Here is a 20,043-nt window from a genome sequence, read left to right on the forward strand (position 1 = left end):
AAATCAAAGAGAGAATAAACACTGGAATGTTGAAATAATAATTATTACTTTTTTAGAAAAACCGTGAAATTGTCTTCTCCAGATCCCATGAAGAAAAAGAGAGACAAGCGTTCATCCTTTGATATTTAAGTATTCCATGCCTAAATCACTTTCCCTAGCATTCCAGGCTTCTCCAAAAACCTTCATGTTTTGTACAATTTCTCATATATAATTGATAAAATCAGCATAGGATGTCTTCGAATTATTTATCTACAAAACTAGATATCAAACATGGCATCCTACAATGTTTTTCAGTAAAGAGACATTAGTTCTCCCACATAATTTTACAGATGAGGCCTATTGAAAGAAAACATAAAGGAAATATTTCTGTAGCTGAATCCCACACTGCTACGAAGAAAACCACACCAGATGCCCTCTAGACGCCACGTTAGAATCCTAAACTCTTATTCCAAAGCCTGGCCACACTGCCTATCATGGATGGCTTCGGGACAAGCCTCAGCAAGATGTGCTCTGCTTTCCTGGAAGGGGTAATAATCTCTGATGGATTCTCAGGCGCACCAAACAGAAGGAGATAGCAGTGTGTGTGTGTGTGTGTGTGTGTGTGTGTGTGTATGTGTATGCACCACACAACACCACTATGTTTCCAAAATATACAAACCAGAATTATTTTAACCATGTTGCCAAACTGCTCCATCTAATGATAGCTAAAGCTAAATATGAGTATGAAAAAATGGAAGGAAGACTTCTGACAACCATTCTTCACTTTTATAGTAGGACTATTTCTATAAAAAAACTTCATTAAAAATATATTGCTACAGTACTCTATGAAATGTATTATTAGCAAATAACAAAATTTCATCTGAGCAAAACGTTTTAAACTGACATGGAGTGGATAAATTATTTCTCACCAAAAGTTACTGTATGTAGAAGAAAATAAAATGAAGAAATATATACAAATTAATCTTCAAAGTTTTACGTCTGTACCCGTACCATGTTACAAGACAGAGGACTGAAAAAAATTTTTTCTTCAAAAAGAAGGCCAAGGAAACACATCTTCGGTGGCAGCCAACCACACACTTATTGCTTTTATCAGTACTGGCTCTCCATTAAGAACATGTATTTCTGGCTCATTTAATCAAGAATAATTTTCTTATTTGTCACAGAGTTATGACAAATTTCATTCTTAATTTCTCGTTAGCTTTCTAAAAGACACCATATTAAATTCAAATTATGGCTAAACTCCAGAAGTGTGGGTTACAGGGAAAGTGGAGAAATGCATCTCCAAGTATATCAGATCTGCAGAAAATTGCTTCACTTTATAACTTGTTTATCCTTCCAAATTTCCCCTTTCTGCTACTTTCTGTCCTATACTCATTCTTCACTCTGTCTTTGCTAATTTGTTTTATAAATAGCAGTATAATCAGTAGTAATGTGACCGGAATACAGTATACTTTATTTCCATTCATTTTCATATAAACATTCTGGCAGTCAGTCACTGTGTCCTTTGGAAATCTAACCATACAGAAGACCAGGCATGGCAGAATATACACTACTTAAGATACACACACTTGAATCCTGAGAGCCAGACATAAAGGTTAAAAGACAGGGTAACTTCTCATGAACACTGAAATAAATTCGATAAACTTAAATGAGAGGGTTCTAAAAACCCAAACTAAATTATACCCCTCACTCGTAGATAAATGAACCCAATCTCAAGGAGCTCACTTAGGAATGTTCTGTCCAATCATTCATGACCAATGGAGAGTAGGCGTTTGACATCACAATTGTTTTATATCTGAACTTCATCTGCTACTTTAGGTTCATGGCATGCACCACTCGGATGTGTTCCTAATAATTCTCCATCTGACAGCAGGGGAGTCATGGCAGGGGTCTGTGTGGTCAGGAGGGAAAGGGATGGAGAAAAGCTGGGAGTCACGGCTTCCGGCAGAGAACTGTGATGATAGTGGATGGGTGAGTGTGGGTATCTCCGAAGTCCCTGCCCTGGGGTTATGGCTGGCATTCTTGGTGGAACTGCTTTAATCCCAGGCTGGGCTACTGCTGTTATCAAAGGTGGTGGGAAAACAAATGATTTCTTCTCTTTTGGAATGCCTAGCACTTGTAAGTGCTCATCCTTTAGCTTTGCAATATCATTAAATACTGACGCAAGAGGTTGGAACTTGGGTTCCCAACTGAGGAGATAATCCCAGTGATAGTTGCCTCTTATATCATGATCAGATTTTCTCTGGGTTGACAGACTTGCACATCCTGCTTCCTGATCACCTGAAATAAAGATGGCCTCTTTTTTGACATCAGCCAGGATGTCCACTTTTACCTCTCTCTTATTTAGCAGCTGGAGTAAGACATTATTTTGATCACAGGTAGTGCCACAGCCCTCTCCTTGATCTCCTTCCTCAAATGTATGGCTGGTTTCTGCTGTCTCAGCAGTGACCACCACATCAGTTTCCCCAGACAAACAAGAGAGCTGGTCTGAGTCCCTTGGAATCCCGGAGTCTGGCACCCTGGACTCCCGGTCACTCAGAGCTGAGTCAGAGTCCTTTCTGTAAGGGTGCTCATTTATCCTCTGGATTTCCTTGTCTTCTGCAGTTTCTCCTTCCACAGAGCAGCGACCGCTAGAGTTTGAGTGCCTGTACAGATGTGCGATATCCTTCTCCATGATTCTTATTAAACTCAACCATTCAGGCATGGAGTCCACAGGTACCGCCTCACTACCACCCTCATTAGATTTCTGGAAGGGTTTCAGCGCGCTGGCATCCCTGGTTGGTCTCAAATTGATATCTAAGGAGGATGATGTTTTCTTTTCTTCACAATTGTTTATTGCATCTTTTTGTTTGTGTCTTAAAATCAGTACAATTAGAATGAAGACGAGTAACAGAAACACTAAAAAGGAGACGGTGAGACTGATGGAAAAGCTGCTGGTGGGTCCTGTGGAGTGTTTTCCTTCTGAGGAAAAAGATACATTCACAAAAACAGTACAAGATGTAAACTTCGAGTCTGGTTTCGGGCTACGAGCAATTATTTTCATTTCGATGGTGTCTTCTTTGCTGACTTGACTTTTTATTAGGGGAAGGGCTCTACTTAAATAAATATTTCCATTCGTTTTATTTACTGAAAAGAAGGGAGATGGCGTTTCGAGGGAGTAAAGAATAACTCCATCAACACCAGCATCAGCATCTGATGCTTCCACTCTGCCAATCAAATGTCTCACCTGACTCTTTTCTGGCAGGTTGAAAAAATATTGCTCCTGAGTGAAAATGGGTTCAAACTCATCTATTCCTTCAACATCCACCCAAACCATTAAGGAGGCTGTTGAGTCACCCTTGTCTTTGGCCTGAACTGCGAGGCAGTGTTTTTTGTCACGTTCATAGTCAAGGACTTGCTGAGCATGGATGTCCCCTGTTAAGGGGTCAATGAGGAAGAGGTCAAGATCACGTGGCATCTCATGAGGGAGAGAACAGGGTGATACAATAGAATAGGTCAAGTCTCCATAAGGACCGGCGTCAAGATCCAAAGCATTTACAGAACATATGGTGGAGAAAACAGGCAGGTTTTCAGGAACAGCACAGCTCAAGTTCGGGAACAGAAAGTGAGGGGCATGGTCGTTAGCATCCAGGACACTGACAAACACAACTGCGAAAGAAAAGTGCTTCTTTTCTTCATCTGCAGCTTGGACAGTTAAAGTGAATTTTATCGTCTCTTCATAATCCAGAGGTTTAATCAAATAAAGAACTCCAGTCTTCTCTTCTACGTGAAAATGCCCCTTCTCATCTCCAGAGATGAGGTGGTAGAGGATGTCCGCATGTGAGGCCACATCGCGGTCACTTGCTGAGACCACGGTGATGGGACTCCCTGGGGGGGTACTTTCCTTGACGTGGGCATGATATTCCAGACTGTTGAATGCAGGCGGGTTATCATCCACGTCGAGTACGGCTATTGACACGGTGGCTGAGGAACTCAGTGGCGGGCAGCCACGGTCAGATGCCAGAAGGACAAGCGTGTGACCGGCAGCTGCTTCTCTGTCCAGACTGTGAAGCAGCACCAGATACCCGACCTGTTTGTAAGAATATTCTGAGTGAATGAAACTAGTTTCCACGTGGAAACTGTTCTGTGAATTACCACTGATGATGGAATATTCAACATGCGTGTTTTCATGGGTCCAGTCATGGTCAACAGTCGAAAAGGTGATAAGTGTGCTTCCAACTGGAGTGTCTTCACTCAAGCTAAGATTATAATATTCTGTTTCAAACTCAGGGGCATAGTTGTTCACATCTTGTATTTCTATCTCCACTAAGGTAACCACCTTCAGGTCAGGAATTCCACCGTCACTGGCTTCCACAAGAAATCGAATTGTTGATTTTCTATCCAGAAGTAAGACAGGATTGACAGTAAATATTGTGCCTGAAAAGCAAGACATAGCCTTTCAATGTTGTGAGATAAAACTTTCATGGTCCTCTTTGTCAGCACATATTTACTAATATTTAAAGATATCTGGTAGATGTGATATTTGAGTTACAACCGAGGGTAACTCCAAATAGAAAATTTAAATTACTGTACTTATCTTTCTGTGACACTTAAGATTCAGAAAAAATATTCATGGCATTCACGCTATTAAATACATGCACTGCTTGAAGGCGACTGCCACAATTTAAAAAAAAAAAAATTTTGTAGAGTAAGTTGTTCCAATACTATTTTTAAAGAAAACGTATTCTTATTTGAATAATTTATACCCCATTCTACCACCCATAGACACATGTATAGAGACATTCTGGCATAAAGATATTTATTCTGGAAATACTAGATGGCACTCATTCTAGTCAAATGAAAGTAACAAATATGATAAGGCAGACATAACTATTGCTTAATTCTAGAGATGCTTTTCCTAAACTCTTGGTTAATTCAGCACGTGGATTTTTCCCCTATTGATGAAATATATGTAATACGCTTTATCATTTTAAATATAGAAATATATAATTTTATAAGTATGTATGTAATTATACTTTTCTAAGGAAAATGTAGTTTAAGTATGGTCACAAAGAAAATACAAAATGGTGTCTTTTAAATGCCACATTTCAGTTCGGGTCCCAATGTGAACTCAATTGACCTGGTAATATTGAAGATTTTAAAAACATTCTAATTGATGTCTTATTGTAAAGTTTCTTGACACTGCATATCAAGCAAAAGTGTTGCCAGGACTGAAGCCTCAGAAGGAGGACCTCACACCACGTTTGCTGTGGCAGGGAGAGACAGACAAACAGAGACAGAGAGAGAGAGAGAGAGAGAGAGCAAAGCCAAATTCCTGACATGTTCAAGTCCACTCAGCAGACACTCATCTACAGGCTGTGTGGCAACATTACATACTTCTCCCCATTATAATACTCCGAGGGCCTCATACTGGTATTTTGTGACTAAATTCTCCTTTCAGGTAATCCTGAGGTTAACTTTTTTAAATTGAGACTATAACTGACATATAACATTATATTAGTTTCAGGTGTACAGTACTGAAGGCCACGGTATTTGTGTCACGGCAAAGCAATCAGCGCCGTGAACCTAGTTAACATGCATCATCCCGAGGCTGACTTTTAAGTTGGCTCTCGCTCGTGAAACGACACGGTGGTGGGTGGAGATGGAGAACATGCAGTGCAGCGTGTCCCAGCCCTGTTCCTTTCTAGTGTGTGCTCTGCGAGGGACAGCACATTGCTAATTATTCATCTTTACCAAATGTAGCTTTTAACATCTATTTGCCGTGAAATTCTCTATTCAATGCTTAATTTTTCTAACCTGAAATCACTTGCCTGCATGCATTTCAGAACCACGAATGTCTTGATCTCTCATAATAAAACAGAGCCTTGGGAGCCATCAAAGAAACCAGGACATCCTCAGTGGTTTTCACTTAGAGATGCTCAAATAATTTTCCTTCTTTGTGTTTTTTGGTCCTTGTTGAATATATGATGCTATTACTGAACTTCTTGTACTTGGTTTGGCAAAAAAGCTTCTAAACTCTGGTAACATGAAGTCTTCGGTTCTAAATGAACCCCTTCGACTTCATTTTGACTCTTGTTAAGGCCTGGGCTAATTACCTCAACTGTCTTTGGTTGGCTGGATGAGCTGGTGTTTACTCTAGTGAGGTCTCTGATCTTCTGCGCATTTGCCAGTATTTAATCAATTCCTTTCGCTTTCCGACCATTGAGATGTTGCAGAAGAGAAATAGCACCAAGATTTTCTACCACAGCATTTGATGTGAAGAGAAATAAGAAGGTGGTGTCTATGATACCAGCGGCCGGGGGTGAGGGTGGGGGTGGGGGTGGGGAGCTATTTTAGGCACATTTGGAAAGGATTAGTTCAGGTTTCCATCCTGTAACTCAAACCTATGAATGTTAAAGCCACTACAAATCACTCACCGTTAGTGGGATCAATTGAAAATGCCTCAGATGAGGAAAGGATCCTGTAAGAAACATTTTCGTTACTTTCCACATCTCTGGCCCACACGGTCAGCACTGGGTGCCCCACAGGCACCAATTCGGAAATTGTGACCTGAGGGGAAAAGAGGGAGATGGGCACTGTGCTTAAAGGCTGTATCTATTTTTATGAACAGGGCCAGAACCTGAGAGCCTTTTATTCATTTCACTTACGGAAAAGAGAGAGAACCTGATGTTTTTAGGCATGTTAATTTATGGAGTGGACGTATTACGTAGATTGTGTTAGTGGTTCTAGAATTCAGAAAAACAAAAACTTTTTAAATTTTTCATTCAGTTTTGATTCTTATTCTGAAAAATTTTCCTTCTAAATTTTTTCTGTGTGGTAGAGGATAGCTAATGCATTCACTCATGTATTACTACACTGTACATTATATAATTATGAACATTGTTTTATTTAACAAGCCTTCGCAGAAGATCCTTACTTAGGTTAGTTTCTCTGCATTTGTTACATTCAAGAGTAAGTAACATTTCCAAGTATTTAGTTGAATGCTATCATTGTCCTTACTTCTATAAATATACACTATGCTCTAAAATCTACCATTTCCACTGTACAGTCTTGTTCATGATTTGTTTCTGCAAAATGTTAATCAATATAGTCAAAAATATATGCCTAGGAAAGAAGTTTTCTCAAATTAACTGCACTTAATCCAGATTACCTATTGTCTCATCTGCAAATTTTAGGCAAGTTCCAATTATTATGAACAACTGGATCCAATCCCTAAAAACTAGAAAATGGTGACATATTTTCATATGATGACTTGTGATACGTACCTAAGAAATAGAATTGAACGTGCTATTCAATTCCATATGTACTTCTATCCTCCATGATATTAAATGTAAAACTCAGCACCAACTTGGGCCATAAAAACAGTGAACACTGTCTGTTTGTCTAAATTAGTGTTAACAGTGGAAGGCTTGCATTATTCCCTATTCTTTCAAGCTTTGGCTATGGTTTTCAGCATCTCTTTCAGTATCTGTACCTGGTAAGAATCTTGAGAAAACACGGGTGGGTTATCATTGACATCCAGCACACGGATGATGAGTGTCCCCTCCGTGTGGTGCACCAAATCCGAGATCTGGATATGCAGCTCATATTCAGCAGCTTCTTCAAAATCCAGTGTTTCCATGAGCACCACTACCCCAGTGTTCTGATCAATAGCGAACTTGGCTCCAGGATTACCCTCTTTGACGAAACTGAAGATGAAAGCTGGATTCAAATCCACATCATGAACTGATACCCGAGTCACAATTACACCAGGCAAAGAATCTGAAATAGTCATGACTGCTGTCAGTCTCCATTAAAAGTCATCCTTTGAAATATTTTTCTTTAATAGTTCAATCCAAGCATTTTTATTTTAAGTCCAACATGATTTGCTGGTTCTTGGCATGATTTCTCATACTCGGCTCGTTTTGAACTGAACAAAAACTCTGGAGAATTTATGAGCCCAATAAAAGTGAACATTTACCATAGGGTACAGAATTGAGGAGGCAGGGTACATTCAATTTTTATATTACATTTTTCATCATATGTTTATAACAACAATTCCGGCACCAAGAAACATTATAATCCACTTATTTGTACTATATAGTTTCTGTATCTAAGTCATATATTAATGGGAGATGTGGATGGGAAGAAGGTTATTGCTCAAAACATTAATACAAAACAAATTTCTGAAAAGTAGGCAAGATTTAAGTGAAACTATTTGGATCCGGAAGTTAGAAATAGACACTTAGCTCCTTGTACTCATTTTTGTAACATTATTTCTTTTGAGTGGCAAGCACTGTTTCCTTCTCTTAAAATCTGACTCTCAAAATTATCAAGATTATAGAAAGTATACATCATATTAATGATGCAAACAGACCTCTCATATTAGTCACCAAAAAAATCACAAATAGATGACATGGTAAATGTCACACGTGTCACCTTTGTTCTCTAGCCTAAACTGCCATGACAGGGACTTTGTTTTGGAGCTGAGAGGTACGGAGCAGGTGGAAAGAAGATGCCAAGACATTCAGAGTAGTTCCACTGTGTGTGAGTTCCACTACTCATAATTTTCATATTTCAAATTTGAACATTCTTGACATGCACCAACCACACTTGACCCCTTTCAGTATGTTTTGATTTATACAGCTTATTCTTGTGATATATTTATCCTGGGCACATTGCTGTGTTTTGATTCCAATGCATGTGATTTACCTTCAGTAAAAGCAGAGGAAAATATATCAAATAGGTGAGAGGCAAAACTAGACATTTCTTATTGGTAGAGTATTTTAGATTTTTAAAAATATTTGTAGGTATCCTTTTACATAAAAATCTCTGGAATATAGCCCTTTGTGAGCAGTGATGTTTATAATTTGTTTAGAAAGTGAACATAGCAAAATGTTAGGCACATTTTAGGGGTAAGTTGGATATTAAGAGTGAAAGGAGAGAGGATAGAGAAGCCACTATTTGCAACTTAAACCATAAAAAGTTGGGTTGGGTTTTACCAGTCATTGACCACAGACAACTTTGAGATCAAAGAGTATGCAGTCATCATATAACCCAGAGACCCAAACAATTAAGATTAATCAGCACATCGCATAAAACTTAGTATTTTCAACTTCTGCCATTAATGTGGTAAAATTTTTATGCAAATGTTGAAGTTTAGTTTACACTAGAGGAAAATGAAAACTCTGTGCAAAGAACATCCAACTCCGTTCACTTATTACTTGTCATTAGTGTACTGCAAATAAAACTGGACCCTAGGGGGCCTTCCTGGGACAGACCCTCCACCACCCGCCCCCCCCCCCGCCATGTCCTTCCCCTTCCTTTTGTCTGTAGAAAAACTTTAGTCAAAGAATAAATTTAGGGAATTCCCTGGAGGTCCAGTGGTTAGGACTCTTCACTTTCACAGCTGAGGCCCCGGGTTCAATTTCTGGAAGGGGAACTAAGATCCCGCAAGCCAAAGAAAATAATAAATGTAATCAGAGAAGTAAGGAAATGCAGAAACAAAGAAACATTTGATAGTTTAATAATATAATAATAGTTTAACCATTAGGCATAGTCAAGGACCCTTAGTTCCTCCTCAAGGGCTATAGATAATATTCTGGGCCATGTTCTTTGGGCTGTTTTGTAGATACTGAAACCCACATCCAGTAGAAGACGTTAACTACATGATGACCAGGCAGGAGCCATGACATAAGCTACCACAGGTCCAAGAATTGGCCTCAAAGCAATGGGAACAAACCGACCCTGGAACTGAAGGAGACTAACCGGGCTTCAAGCAATCAAGATGCTGCTGTGCAGACCACCACGTGACCATTCTCAACATGGTCCTCAGAGCTGACTGTGCTGTTCTGCACGTAGCCCCAGGTCTACACATCCCTGAAACTCCTCCTTTAAAAGCTCTTGCCCTGTGGTCAGCAGTGGGGAACTGGCCTTCGGGCACAAGTATGCCTTCTCCCCTCCAATTACCGGCCTCCTGAGAAAAAGCAATCTTTCCTTTCTACCAAGGCTTGCCTCTTGAGTATTTGCTTTTGAGCAGTGAGCAGCCAATCCAGAGTTTGGAACACAAAGACTAACACAGTTATCAGTCTAAGAACATCACTTCCTCTCAGGGGAGCTTTAGGGTGACCATCACAGTCCACAAAGGATGCTTCTTCATAAAGTACACTTCACTTTTAAGAAATGTCTGTACATAAGAAGCTATGTGGAATGGTAGTTAGACCTTGGGAAACCAGCCTCCTGTTGGTTTGAATGCAAATCCCAACTTGAACATTTAACTTCTTGGACATTTGATATTTAGCTTTTGACCCTCTGTTTTCTATTCTGTAAAATGAAGATAAAAACTATTTACATTGTGTGGTTGTTGAGGATTAGTACTCATCTTTAACACAGTGCCTAGCTGAAAGAATGGTAGATGATACTATACGAGTTAATCAGAACCACTATTTCAAATCACCATACTTACTTTCTGCAATTTCCACTGCTTCAGAGGGGAGAAAAGCCGGGGCATTGTCATTTATATCAGTCACCTGTATCTTGATCACAGTTGTACCAGAAAGCCTGGGTATCCCTTTGTCTGTGGCTTGTACAATCAAGCTGGTTTGGAAAAGAATCAAGGAATGTTATCCATCATCCAGAGAATAAGAAAACAACATAAATATCAAGTATCCAGTTGAAAATTTAAAAATGAGCTGACTAGCTGCTTTTATTTCTCCCCTGACTTCTCTAAATGGCATCATTTAAGGTTTATTTGTAAGAATGGTAGCCTGAAATGTATTTGTTTTTGACACATTTAGGGAATCACATCCAGTGAGACTAAGGGTCGTGAAGCATTTAAAACAAATGAACTCTCTTTGGGAGACAGACTGTAAAATTCAGTCCTTTCCTACTAAGAACAACCTGAAAAATATAAGCACCAAACCTGTTCTTTAGATAAATACATTGCCTCTGCCCTGCCACACATGGCCTGAATACTGCTACATATTTCCATTTTACTGTCCTAACAAAAGACAGAGCCACTAAAAGATTGCTTCGTAATATATTTTTTTTCAGATCCAAATTGCTAATCAATCAAAATTGTAGAATTAAGAGAGGGCACTGCTATGGATAATACACGCGCAAAAGATGCACTATTGACTGGGACTATGAAGCAGAGGTAAAGTCCATGATTTGAAAGAATTTACATGCAGTGATTCAATCTCTCTTGGATGATGGTTCAACTCACTACTCCAGCAACCAACTTAGAAATCTGATTATTATCTTCAACTTCTCCCTTTCTGTCACCACCCTGACAATATCCAACTAATTATGAATCTTACAGATTTTACCACCTGAACATGACTTGGATCAGTGTCCTCATCCATTTCACTCCCACCTTCAGAACCTCAGATGGGCTGATCAACCATCTTGTTTTGCAGGAACTGAAAGGTTATCTGGAATATGGGACTTTCAGGTGTTTTTTTTTTTTTTTTTCAGATCTTTATTGGAGTATAATTGCTTTACAATGTTGTGTTAGTTTCTGCTGTATAACAAAGTGAATCAGCTATATGTATACATATATCCCCATATCCCCTCCCTCTTGAGCCCCCCTCCCACCATCCCTATCCCACCCCTCTAGGTCGTCACAAAGCACCGAGCTGACCTCCCTGTGCTATGCAGCAGCTTCCCACTAGCCACCTATCTTACATTTAGTAGTGTATATACATCAGTGCTACTCTCATTTCATCCCAGTCTCCCCTTTCCCACCTGTGGCCTCAAGTCCTTTCCTTATGTCTGTGTCAGTTTTTTTTTTTTTTTTAAAGCAGGGCAGTCCCAAGCAAACTAGGACATTGGTTGCTGTAACCTCCTCCCCTCATCATCTTTACCCGGCATGCTGTGTATTCATTATACCTTTTCTCAACTGGAGTAATTGTTACTCACTGATCTTCCTACTGCAAGTCTCATCTGCTCCTCTTCATCCCCCACACTGCAACTCCTCATTTGCTCTATCCAAAATCCTGGTTTGAAAACCTGACTCCCCTATTTAAAACCTTTCCTTAGCTCTCCATGTCTACAAGAGGTAATACAAGCCTTGAGCACATACACATGACTATCTATGACATAGCTTCTGCCTGGAATTCTGGTCCCTACACACCCTCCTGGTCTTTCAAAGCTCATATCTCTGTAAGCTTTCACTGGCCTCTCATCCGCTTTGGGTGCCTCTTTCTCTACCCATACCACCCTGTACCTTCTTCTGCCATAGCAATCATCACTGTTTCTTCTTAATGATCTATTTGCCTGCCTCTCCTATAAGTTCCTTGAGGGCAGATGTCCTGCCTTATTTGATTTTCTTTAATATGTGTTGAGTGCTTGTTTCTCAAGATTTGCTCAAGATTCTAAATGTATCAAATGACAGAGCCAGGGTTCAAGCCCGGGTCTTGGTTGATTGGAAAGCTTGTGCTCTACTATATGATACTTTTCAATACACCTCTCTTACTGTGTATATATCACACCCTAATGTATAATCATTAGCTTTACACTCGCCTCTAAACACTATGAGTTCCAGGAGGGTAGCTGAGTAATAAAGTGAGTTGTCAATCAGAAGATGATCTTCATTTCAGAAGTGGAATTAGTCTTAGCCAGTTGGTGATACTCTCTTTCAAGAAACTGAGTCTTGGAAGTTGACACACTTCTACTATATTTTCCATTGTTAGCTTACCTGATATGTGTTCTTTATCTTCCAACCTTAAATTTTTAAAATGATGTAAAATAAATATCAACTTTTTGTTGGTTTAAATTCCACTTAGTAGCAAATGATCACCTGCTTTTCTAGTGTTCACGAAACACACAGGCTGTGTTCTACACTATTGAAGCTGGGACATCAGTAGAACAACTACTTACATTTCACATTTCTAGAGCTTAGGAATAATTCCATGTAGAAAGTTTGTTTTGTTAGCATGAACATAAATCAGGTACATGTGGAAAAATTTTACTAAAAATAATCAACTCATGTTCTCTGCCTCTGCTGCCTGCCCCTCACCAAAGTCATACTAAAGTCTCAGCCAAGACCTCAAAGTTATTCTTTGTCGATTCTTCCACTGTAGCCATAACCACTCCTATTTTCACAATAATACAACTTCAGGAGTTCTATGTAATGCCTATGTCAGGTTAAAAAAGCAAGATTCTTTGATACAGAGAGAAATATGATTCTGTTTCAAAACAAAAGGACAAGTCAAGGATTTCTCAATGGTTTGAAGAACAGATGAAAAATTATGAAGGTAGATCCACTGAAATTCTACACCTAACTTCTATGAGACCTTAAGTTTTCTGTGACGGCTCCTTGGCAGGCTTTGTAAAACTCTTAGCTATGGCCAATCCAACTAGCTCCATGTTCCAGAACTGCTGCCCTGATTAGTGTATCAGCAGAGACAATAAATGAAGCTGACCAGATAAAAACAGTCCCATTCTAGTTCAGAGCATAGTTCTCCTACTCTACCAATGGTGGAAAGCTGCTTTATACTAGGTTAAACTTTAAATGAGACTTTGACCAGGCAGAATCTTTTCTGATTGCCTTAATAGTTAAGTTGGTGGTAGAGGATTTTTCAAAACTCTCTCAACAGTATATTAAATATATACCCAGAATTAAGTGTTCCTGCTGAAATTCCAAGAGAAACAAAAGTATTAGCCAACATCATAACACCTCTGAAAGGAAGAGCTATGACTTTTGGCGGTATCTACAAAGGTTTTATTTTCTCTTCCTGTAGAGATTCTGCTGTATTGATGGCAAAAGATTTTAAAATAAGGTATATGTTCATAAGGCTAAAAAGAAAATGTGAGAAGATATTAGTGGGTGGAGTGGGTGAGAAATTTCAACACATTTCTGGAAAATGTAAGGAATTGAGAAGTGGTTACAGATAAGTGGGTCAGAGGAAACCACAGATTAAAATACGCTCTGCATTTGGAAGGCGATAAAGATGAGTGAGAAACAGATTTGCCCCCATAGAACCAAGGAAAGGCTCAAAACATGGCAAAGGGCAGGGTGGAATAAATAGCTTAAAGATTATTTCAAACTCAAAATACAGAACAATCAAGTCCCCTTGCCCATTGCTCCTCACTCCCAGGCAGAACAATGTCTGATGTTCATACTCAGAATAATATTGAGGGACTGTCCCTGAAGAAATGAAATCCGCTCCCAAAGGGGAAAAAACCCTCTCTATAAACTTATTTGTATGTCATCCTGTGAAGTAGTCAAGTTCTCCTCTGGTTCATCTGAAAGCCAAGTGTGCTGGTCAATGAGATCCACCCATAGATTCTTACTTTGCTATTGCCTCACCTAGGACCAAGGATTGTTAGTTACTTACAGAAAGTCTCCCACATGAAAAAGAGAGCATAAAATAGACAAAGGGAAGAAATAAACCCAAAGGATGCAGAGATCTTGACAGAGCAAAAGAAAATGTAAAAACAATTCTAATTAACGTCCTTGGAGAGCTATCATAAGATATTGCACAAAACAAGACGCTATGGAAAAGCTTGAAGATCAAGGAAGAGCTTTTGGAAATAAAAAATATACAATGTTCAAAAAATTTTAAACTAAAAAGTGAACAAGAAAGTTTAGAAGGTTATAATTAAGAAAATCTCCCAGGAAAATAAAACAACAAAAATAACCCACACACAACAAGAAATGGAGGGTAGGGAATAAAATATCACTGATAAAGGATCAATCCTGGCAGTCTAACTCTTGACTGAATAGGGTCCAGGAAAAAGAGACAGCACAAAGCAAACAAACAAAACAAAACAGTAAACAAAAGGAAGGTAATTATCAGTGAAATAATACAAAAAATAGAGCCATTTATCCTCATTAAAAGAGCATACTAAGTACTCAGCACAAGGAAAGACCCACATACATAATCACAAAATGTCCAAACATTGTGGATAAAGAATATAACCTGAGAATTTCCACAGAGAATGAAAAAAGCAAATCATATACCAAACATATAATTAGAATGGCACCAGATTTCTCAATAGCAAAACTGAATTTTAAAAGATAATAGTCTTCAAAAATCTAAAAGAAATGTTCAACTTCTATATTATCCATTGTATAAACCACATGTGAGAGCAGAATAAAGGCATTTTCAGATGTGCAAGAACTCAGAGAATTCACTTCCTTGGCACCTTTTCCTATGAAGCTACTGGAAGAGAAAAGTATGAGAAAGCTATGAGATCTAAAAGTCACCGGTCCCATGTAGGAGAGCAGTAAGCCAAAGTCACAAGTCATGGGGTCCAGCTTTGCAGTGGGCTTAGGGAGCCACACTGTCCAGCTAGATCAGGAGGGCAGAAAGCAGTAAGACCGAGGTCTCCAAGGAACAGAGGACTTGACAAAATATTTGATATGAGAGGCAAAACGAGTGGGCATGTTTGGCAGAGCTAATGGAATATTTACAAGGAACTAAGTACATGGACATAGCAAATCAGGTGAGCAAAAGACAAAGATAATCGTTAACTCTGGGGATAAGGGGGAGGGTAAGGAAGGAAATATAATTATACAGTATGACCTGGCTCTGAAGTAAATACTTGTATACTCATATTATGTAAATACTGATTATTGATGAAATGAAGAAGAGTGCTATGAATACAAAGATGTAATGTAAGAAGGTAAAAATATTAAACCCACGTCTACTATAACAGGAAGTTGAGAGAGAATGTTTAAAATTTTAAATGTACACATGTGTTTATAATAATGCAGAAAACAAGTTAAAAGTGTCTGCCTCTGGGACAGGTGAGGTTGCTGACTTTCATCTAAGTCAGCTGATCTCTAAGCTACTTTTTTAAAAACGCATTACTTTGATAAGAATATAAAATTTAAAACAAGTAAATGTACTTAGATCAAAATCTTTCTGCCATTTGCAGCAACGTGGATGGACCTAGAGGTTATCATACTAAGTGAAGCCAGAGAGCCAAATATTATATGATATCACTTATATGTGTAATCTAAAAAAATGATACAAATGAACATACTTACAAACAGAAATAGACTCACAGATATAGGAAACAAAATTGTGGTTACCAAAGGGGAAAGGCTGGGGAGGAACAAATCAGGAGTTTGGGATTAACAGATATACACTATTATATGTAAAACAGATAAACAACAAGGACCTACTGTATAGCACAGGGAAGTATATTCAATATCTTGTAATAACCTATAATAGGAAAGAATCTGAAAGAAAAAAAATGCATATATATATAAAATTGAATCACTTTGCTATACTCCTGAAACTAACACACCACTGTAAATAAATTATACTTCAACAACAAAAAAGTTTTAAATGTCAATAGGAAAAAATCTGTAAGACTTTTAATTATTTTTCTTGCCTTATTGAACTAGCTAGCTCCACTAATATGAAACTGAATGAAAGTTGTGGGGAAAAAAATCTATCATTTTTGTTTAACTATTGAATACTACCTTCCTGCCTGTTAACATTGTCCAATGGCACTAATCCTAATAACATACCCTCATCTCAAGCCTGAATCCCACTCAGTTACCTTCATTTGACATCCCTTCATTTTTAACTTCACACTGGTGAAAAAGAAAAGCAGTCTATCATAATTGTCTCTGCTTCCTATTTTACTTACTCCTCAACCCACTACAATCTTCCTTCTATCCATCACTTTAGTGGCTCTCCTTTGGAAAATAATGTCAAGAGCTTTCTAATCTCCAAACAATGGTCTCTTTCCAGCTATAGACATAAATATTATAAATCTCAAAATGTTTACACAGCCTCATTTGAAATGAAAAGAAATTCTGGGTCACAATTTGGTATTCATTGAGAAATCAATGGAGGAAATAATCCTGCCATATATATTTTGAAATCTAAAAGTGCTATGCTAGTACTTTGGCCCTTGTTTATCAACAGAATGTTGAGGAATGTTGGAGAATATTGCATTCTGGTGACGATAGGAGGAAAAATGAACAAAAGCACTTTTGCAACACTGGTAAGATGAGGCAAAATTTTTTAAGTTTAAATCTACACATATGATGCTTCTTTTATCATTAGTTATAATCCTTTTTTCTGAAGTTTACAGAAACTTTCTAGCATAGTAATTCAAAACCATGAAGTTGTTTGATCTTCAGAACCTGAGATGCTTGTAATACATATTTGTTACAGGATGTAACAAACATGTATACAGATGATGTAAAACATATTTGTTACACTTACTATGTAAAATATTTTTGTTAGTGAAAATCAACTTGACAAATTTTAAGTTAACTTCACAGTTTTGTATTAATTAACCTACAAATACAATACTGTGCACTTTATCTTGCTAGGAAACAATTTGGGACAAGTCTATTCCTTGCAAACTCCTTAAAATAAGGAATACTTTTGCAGATTCCAATCCAAACACTTTCTGAAAGCTTTTTCATTCATGCAGTCCAATCTTCCCCCTTAGTTTCCATGAAACCACCTTTTCCAGGCTTTGTTCTGATTTTTCTAGTCCCTGAATCTATCTTACTGGCTGGTTTTCCTCTGTCTGGCCCTCAAATGGTGATATTCCCCAAATTCTCATTTCACATAGTCTCCCTAGGTAATACCATTATACTCATTTCCCTGGATAAAGCCCAAGTCTAGATTCTGAATGAAGATCTCTTTCCTGAGCTCCAGATCATTATTTTTAATTGCCAAAGGAGTATCTTTACTTTTACTCTTGCACTGGCCCTTCAAACTCAAAATGCCCAGAAAAAAAAAATCCCAATCCCAATCTATTCTTCTTCCTGCTTTTCCTATGTGGAAATTTCAGAAATATCTTCTGTCTCTTTCCTTGTTGAGTAAATTCAACTGATCATCATGTTCCTATGGATTGTGTATTTGAATCAACTAATAAGCATGTCCCCTCCTGCCATCCCCACAGCTTCATCCACATAACAGACCTTTGTCAGCTGTTGTCTAGCTTAACCGGTCTGTCTGATGCTGATTCTCTGTCTTGCAAGACATCCATTACCAGATGTTCTTTAAAAATAAAGATCTGAACATCCTCTCAATTGCTTACACTTTTATATAGCCTACAGAACAGAGTACAATTTCTAGTATATGGCAGATAAAATTCTCCAAAACTTGCCTATAATCTACTAGAACCATTTTTTGTTGTTTTGTTTTGTTTTTTTCAGATCATTGAGTGAGATTTTCCCCCCAGTTTTCTTCTGATATAATTGATACATAGCACTGTATAAGGTTTTTTTTTTGGTTTTTTTTTGTTTTGTTTTATTTGTTTGTTTTTTCCAAATTTTTATTGGAGTATAATTGCTTTATACTCTTGTGCTAGTTTCCGCTGTACAATAAAGTGAATCAGCTGTATTTATACATATATCCCCATACTTGCTCCCTCTTCAGCCTCCCTCCCACCCTCCCTATCCCACACCTCTAGGTCATCACCAATCATCGAGTTGACCTCCCTGTGTTATGCAGCTGCTTCCCATTAGCCATCTATTTTACATTTGCTAGTGCAAGTCAAGTCTTATGCTATACAGTAGCACTGTACATTTGTCAGTGCCACTCTCTCACTTTGTCCCAGCTTTTCCTCCCCCACCCCCATGTCCTCAAGTCTGTTCTCTACATCTGTGTCCTTATTTTTTCCCTGCCATTGAGTTCATCAGTAACATTTTTGTAGATTCCATATATATGTGTTAGCATACAGTATTTGTTTTTCTCTTTCTGACTCACTTCACTCTGTATGACAGACTCTAGGTCCATCCACGTCACTACAAATAACTCAATTTCATTCCTTTTTATGGCTGAGTAATATTCCATTGTATATATGTGCCACATCTTTACCTATTCATCCATTGATGCACATTTAGGCTGCTTCCATGTTAGCACTGTATAAATTTAAGGTGTACAGCATGATGACTTGACTTACATATGCTGTGAAATCATTGCCAAGATAAGTTTGGTTAACATCCATCATTTCATATAGACATGAACAAAAAAAGAAAGATGCTTTTTCCCTTGTGATGAGGACCCTTAGAACCTACTCTCTTAACTTTCCTACATACCACATGGCAGTGTTAGCTATAGTCACCATGTACATTATATCTCCTGTACTTATCTTCTTGGAAGTTTGTACGTTTTGACTATCTTCCTCCTATCCTTCCACACCCCCAGCCTCTTTTTTATAACCCCACACTCAAGTGCTTGTCAGGTGCACTGTACCCCTTGTTACTTCCAGATATACCAAACACTTTCCCACATCCATGTCTTTCCTCATGCTTCTTGCCTGGAATGCCTTTATTCCCTTTTCCACTGGGACTCAGCAGACCAGGGTTCCAATCCCATCCCTGTTGCTTATAAGTCATGCATTTTGGAAAAGATAATTAACATTTCAGCCCATTTCCTACCTTGTATATATAACTGCTTTTTATTATTTCTCTCACAGTCATAATGAATGTTCAATAGAGCATATGAGTTTAGCATTGCTCTGGGCAATAACTGCTCTTTGACCTTGAATATTTATGCTACAGAAATTGAATTTTTAAACATTTAAATTAACTTTTATTTGCCTAGGACTTTTTTGTTGCTCATTTTTATTTGAAGTCCCTCACAAGACTAAATTTTGGCCCTCAAGTGTTACAAGACTTACATGAATATTGATTACCAACTTAAGCAGGGGTAAATCTCTCCCTAACAGTGATAAGTCAAGCTGTGGAAAGCAGTGATTCAAATCCCATCTTTGCATGCTCATAACTAGATGTGTTATTTCACAATCACAAGTTGGAACTTATTTTCTATTATTATTTTAAGTTTCAAAAGTGTTTTTTTTTTGTTTTGGTTTTGTAACTCTACAGGTATATACTCTACAGATTCATTCACATGCTACAATAGGAAGCCCTACTCTGACGGCTCACATAGGCGAGAATCTCAGTTCTACATTTAGTAGCTGCCTATTCCTGGCAAACGACTTTCCCTCTCTGCACTTCAATTTCCTCACTGTGTAGATTTCAAGTCTGTTACAAGAATTCAACCTGTAAAGCAGATGCTTCATAAATGGCACCTATTGTGATTATTACTGTGCTTCCTGTCATGGGCTATTAGGGCA

The 20,043-nt window shown here is 38.2% G+C and overlaps 1 protein-coding gene across 2 annotated transcripts in view; it reads right to left on the bottom strand.

Annotated features, from left to right (window-relative positions):
- Positions 1-1,748: 1,748 nt before the first annotated feature.
- DCHS2 (dachsous cadherin-related 2) overlaps positions 1,749-20,043 on the bottom strand; it is a 279,417-nt gene continuing 261,122 nt past the window's right edge. For both annotated transcript variants that reach the window (XM_057727664.1, XM_057727665.1), the window contains 4 exons: positions 10,445-10,575; positions 7,475-7,761; positions 6,417-6,549; positions 1,749-4,416 (listed from right to left, as the gene is read on the bottom strand). In XM_057727664.1, the coding sequence (XP_057583647.1) occupies positions 1,790-4,416; positions 6,417-6,549; positions 7,475-7,761; positions 10,445-10,575 (3,178 nt within the window). In that variant the 3' untranslated portion in view covers positions 1,749-1,789. The remainder of the gene's footprint in view (positions 4,417-6,416; positions 6,550-7,474; positions 7,762-10,444; positions 10,576-20,043) is intronic.

The sequence above is a fragment of the Hippopotamus amphibius genome, chromosome 3 (genome assembly GCF_030028045.1).
Source record: "Hippopotamus amphibius kiboko isolate mHipAmp2 chromosome 3, mHipAmp2.hap2, whole genome shotgun sequence".
NCBI lineage: Eukaryota > Metazoa > Chordata > Mammalia > Artiodactyla > Hippopotamidae > Hippopotamus > Hippopotamus amphibius.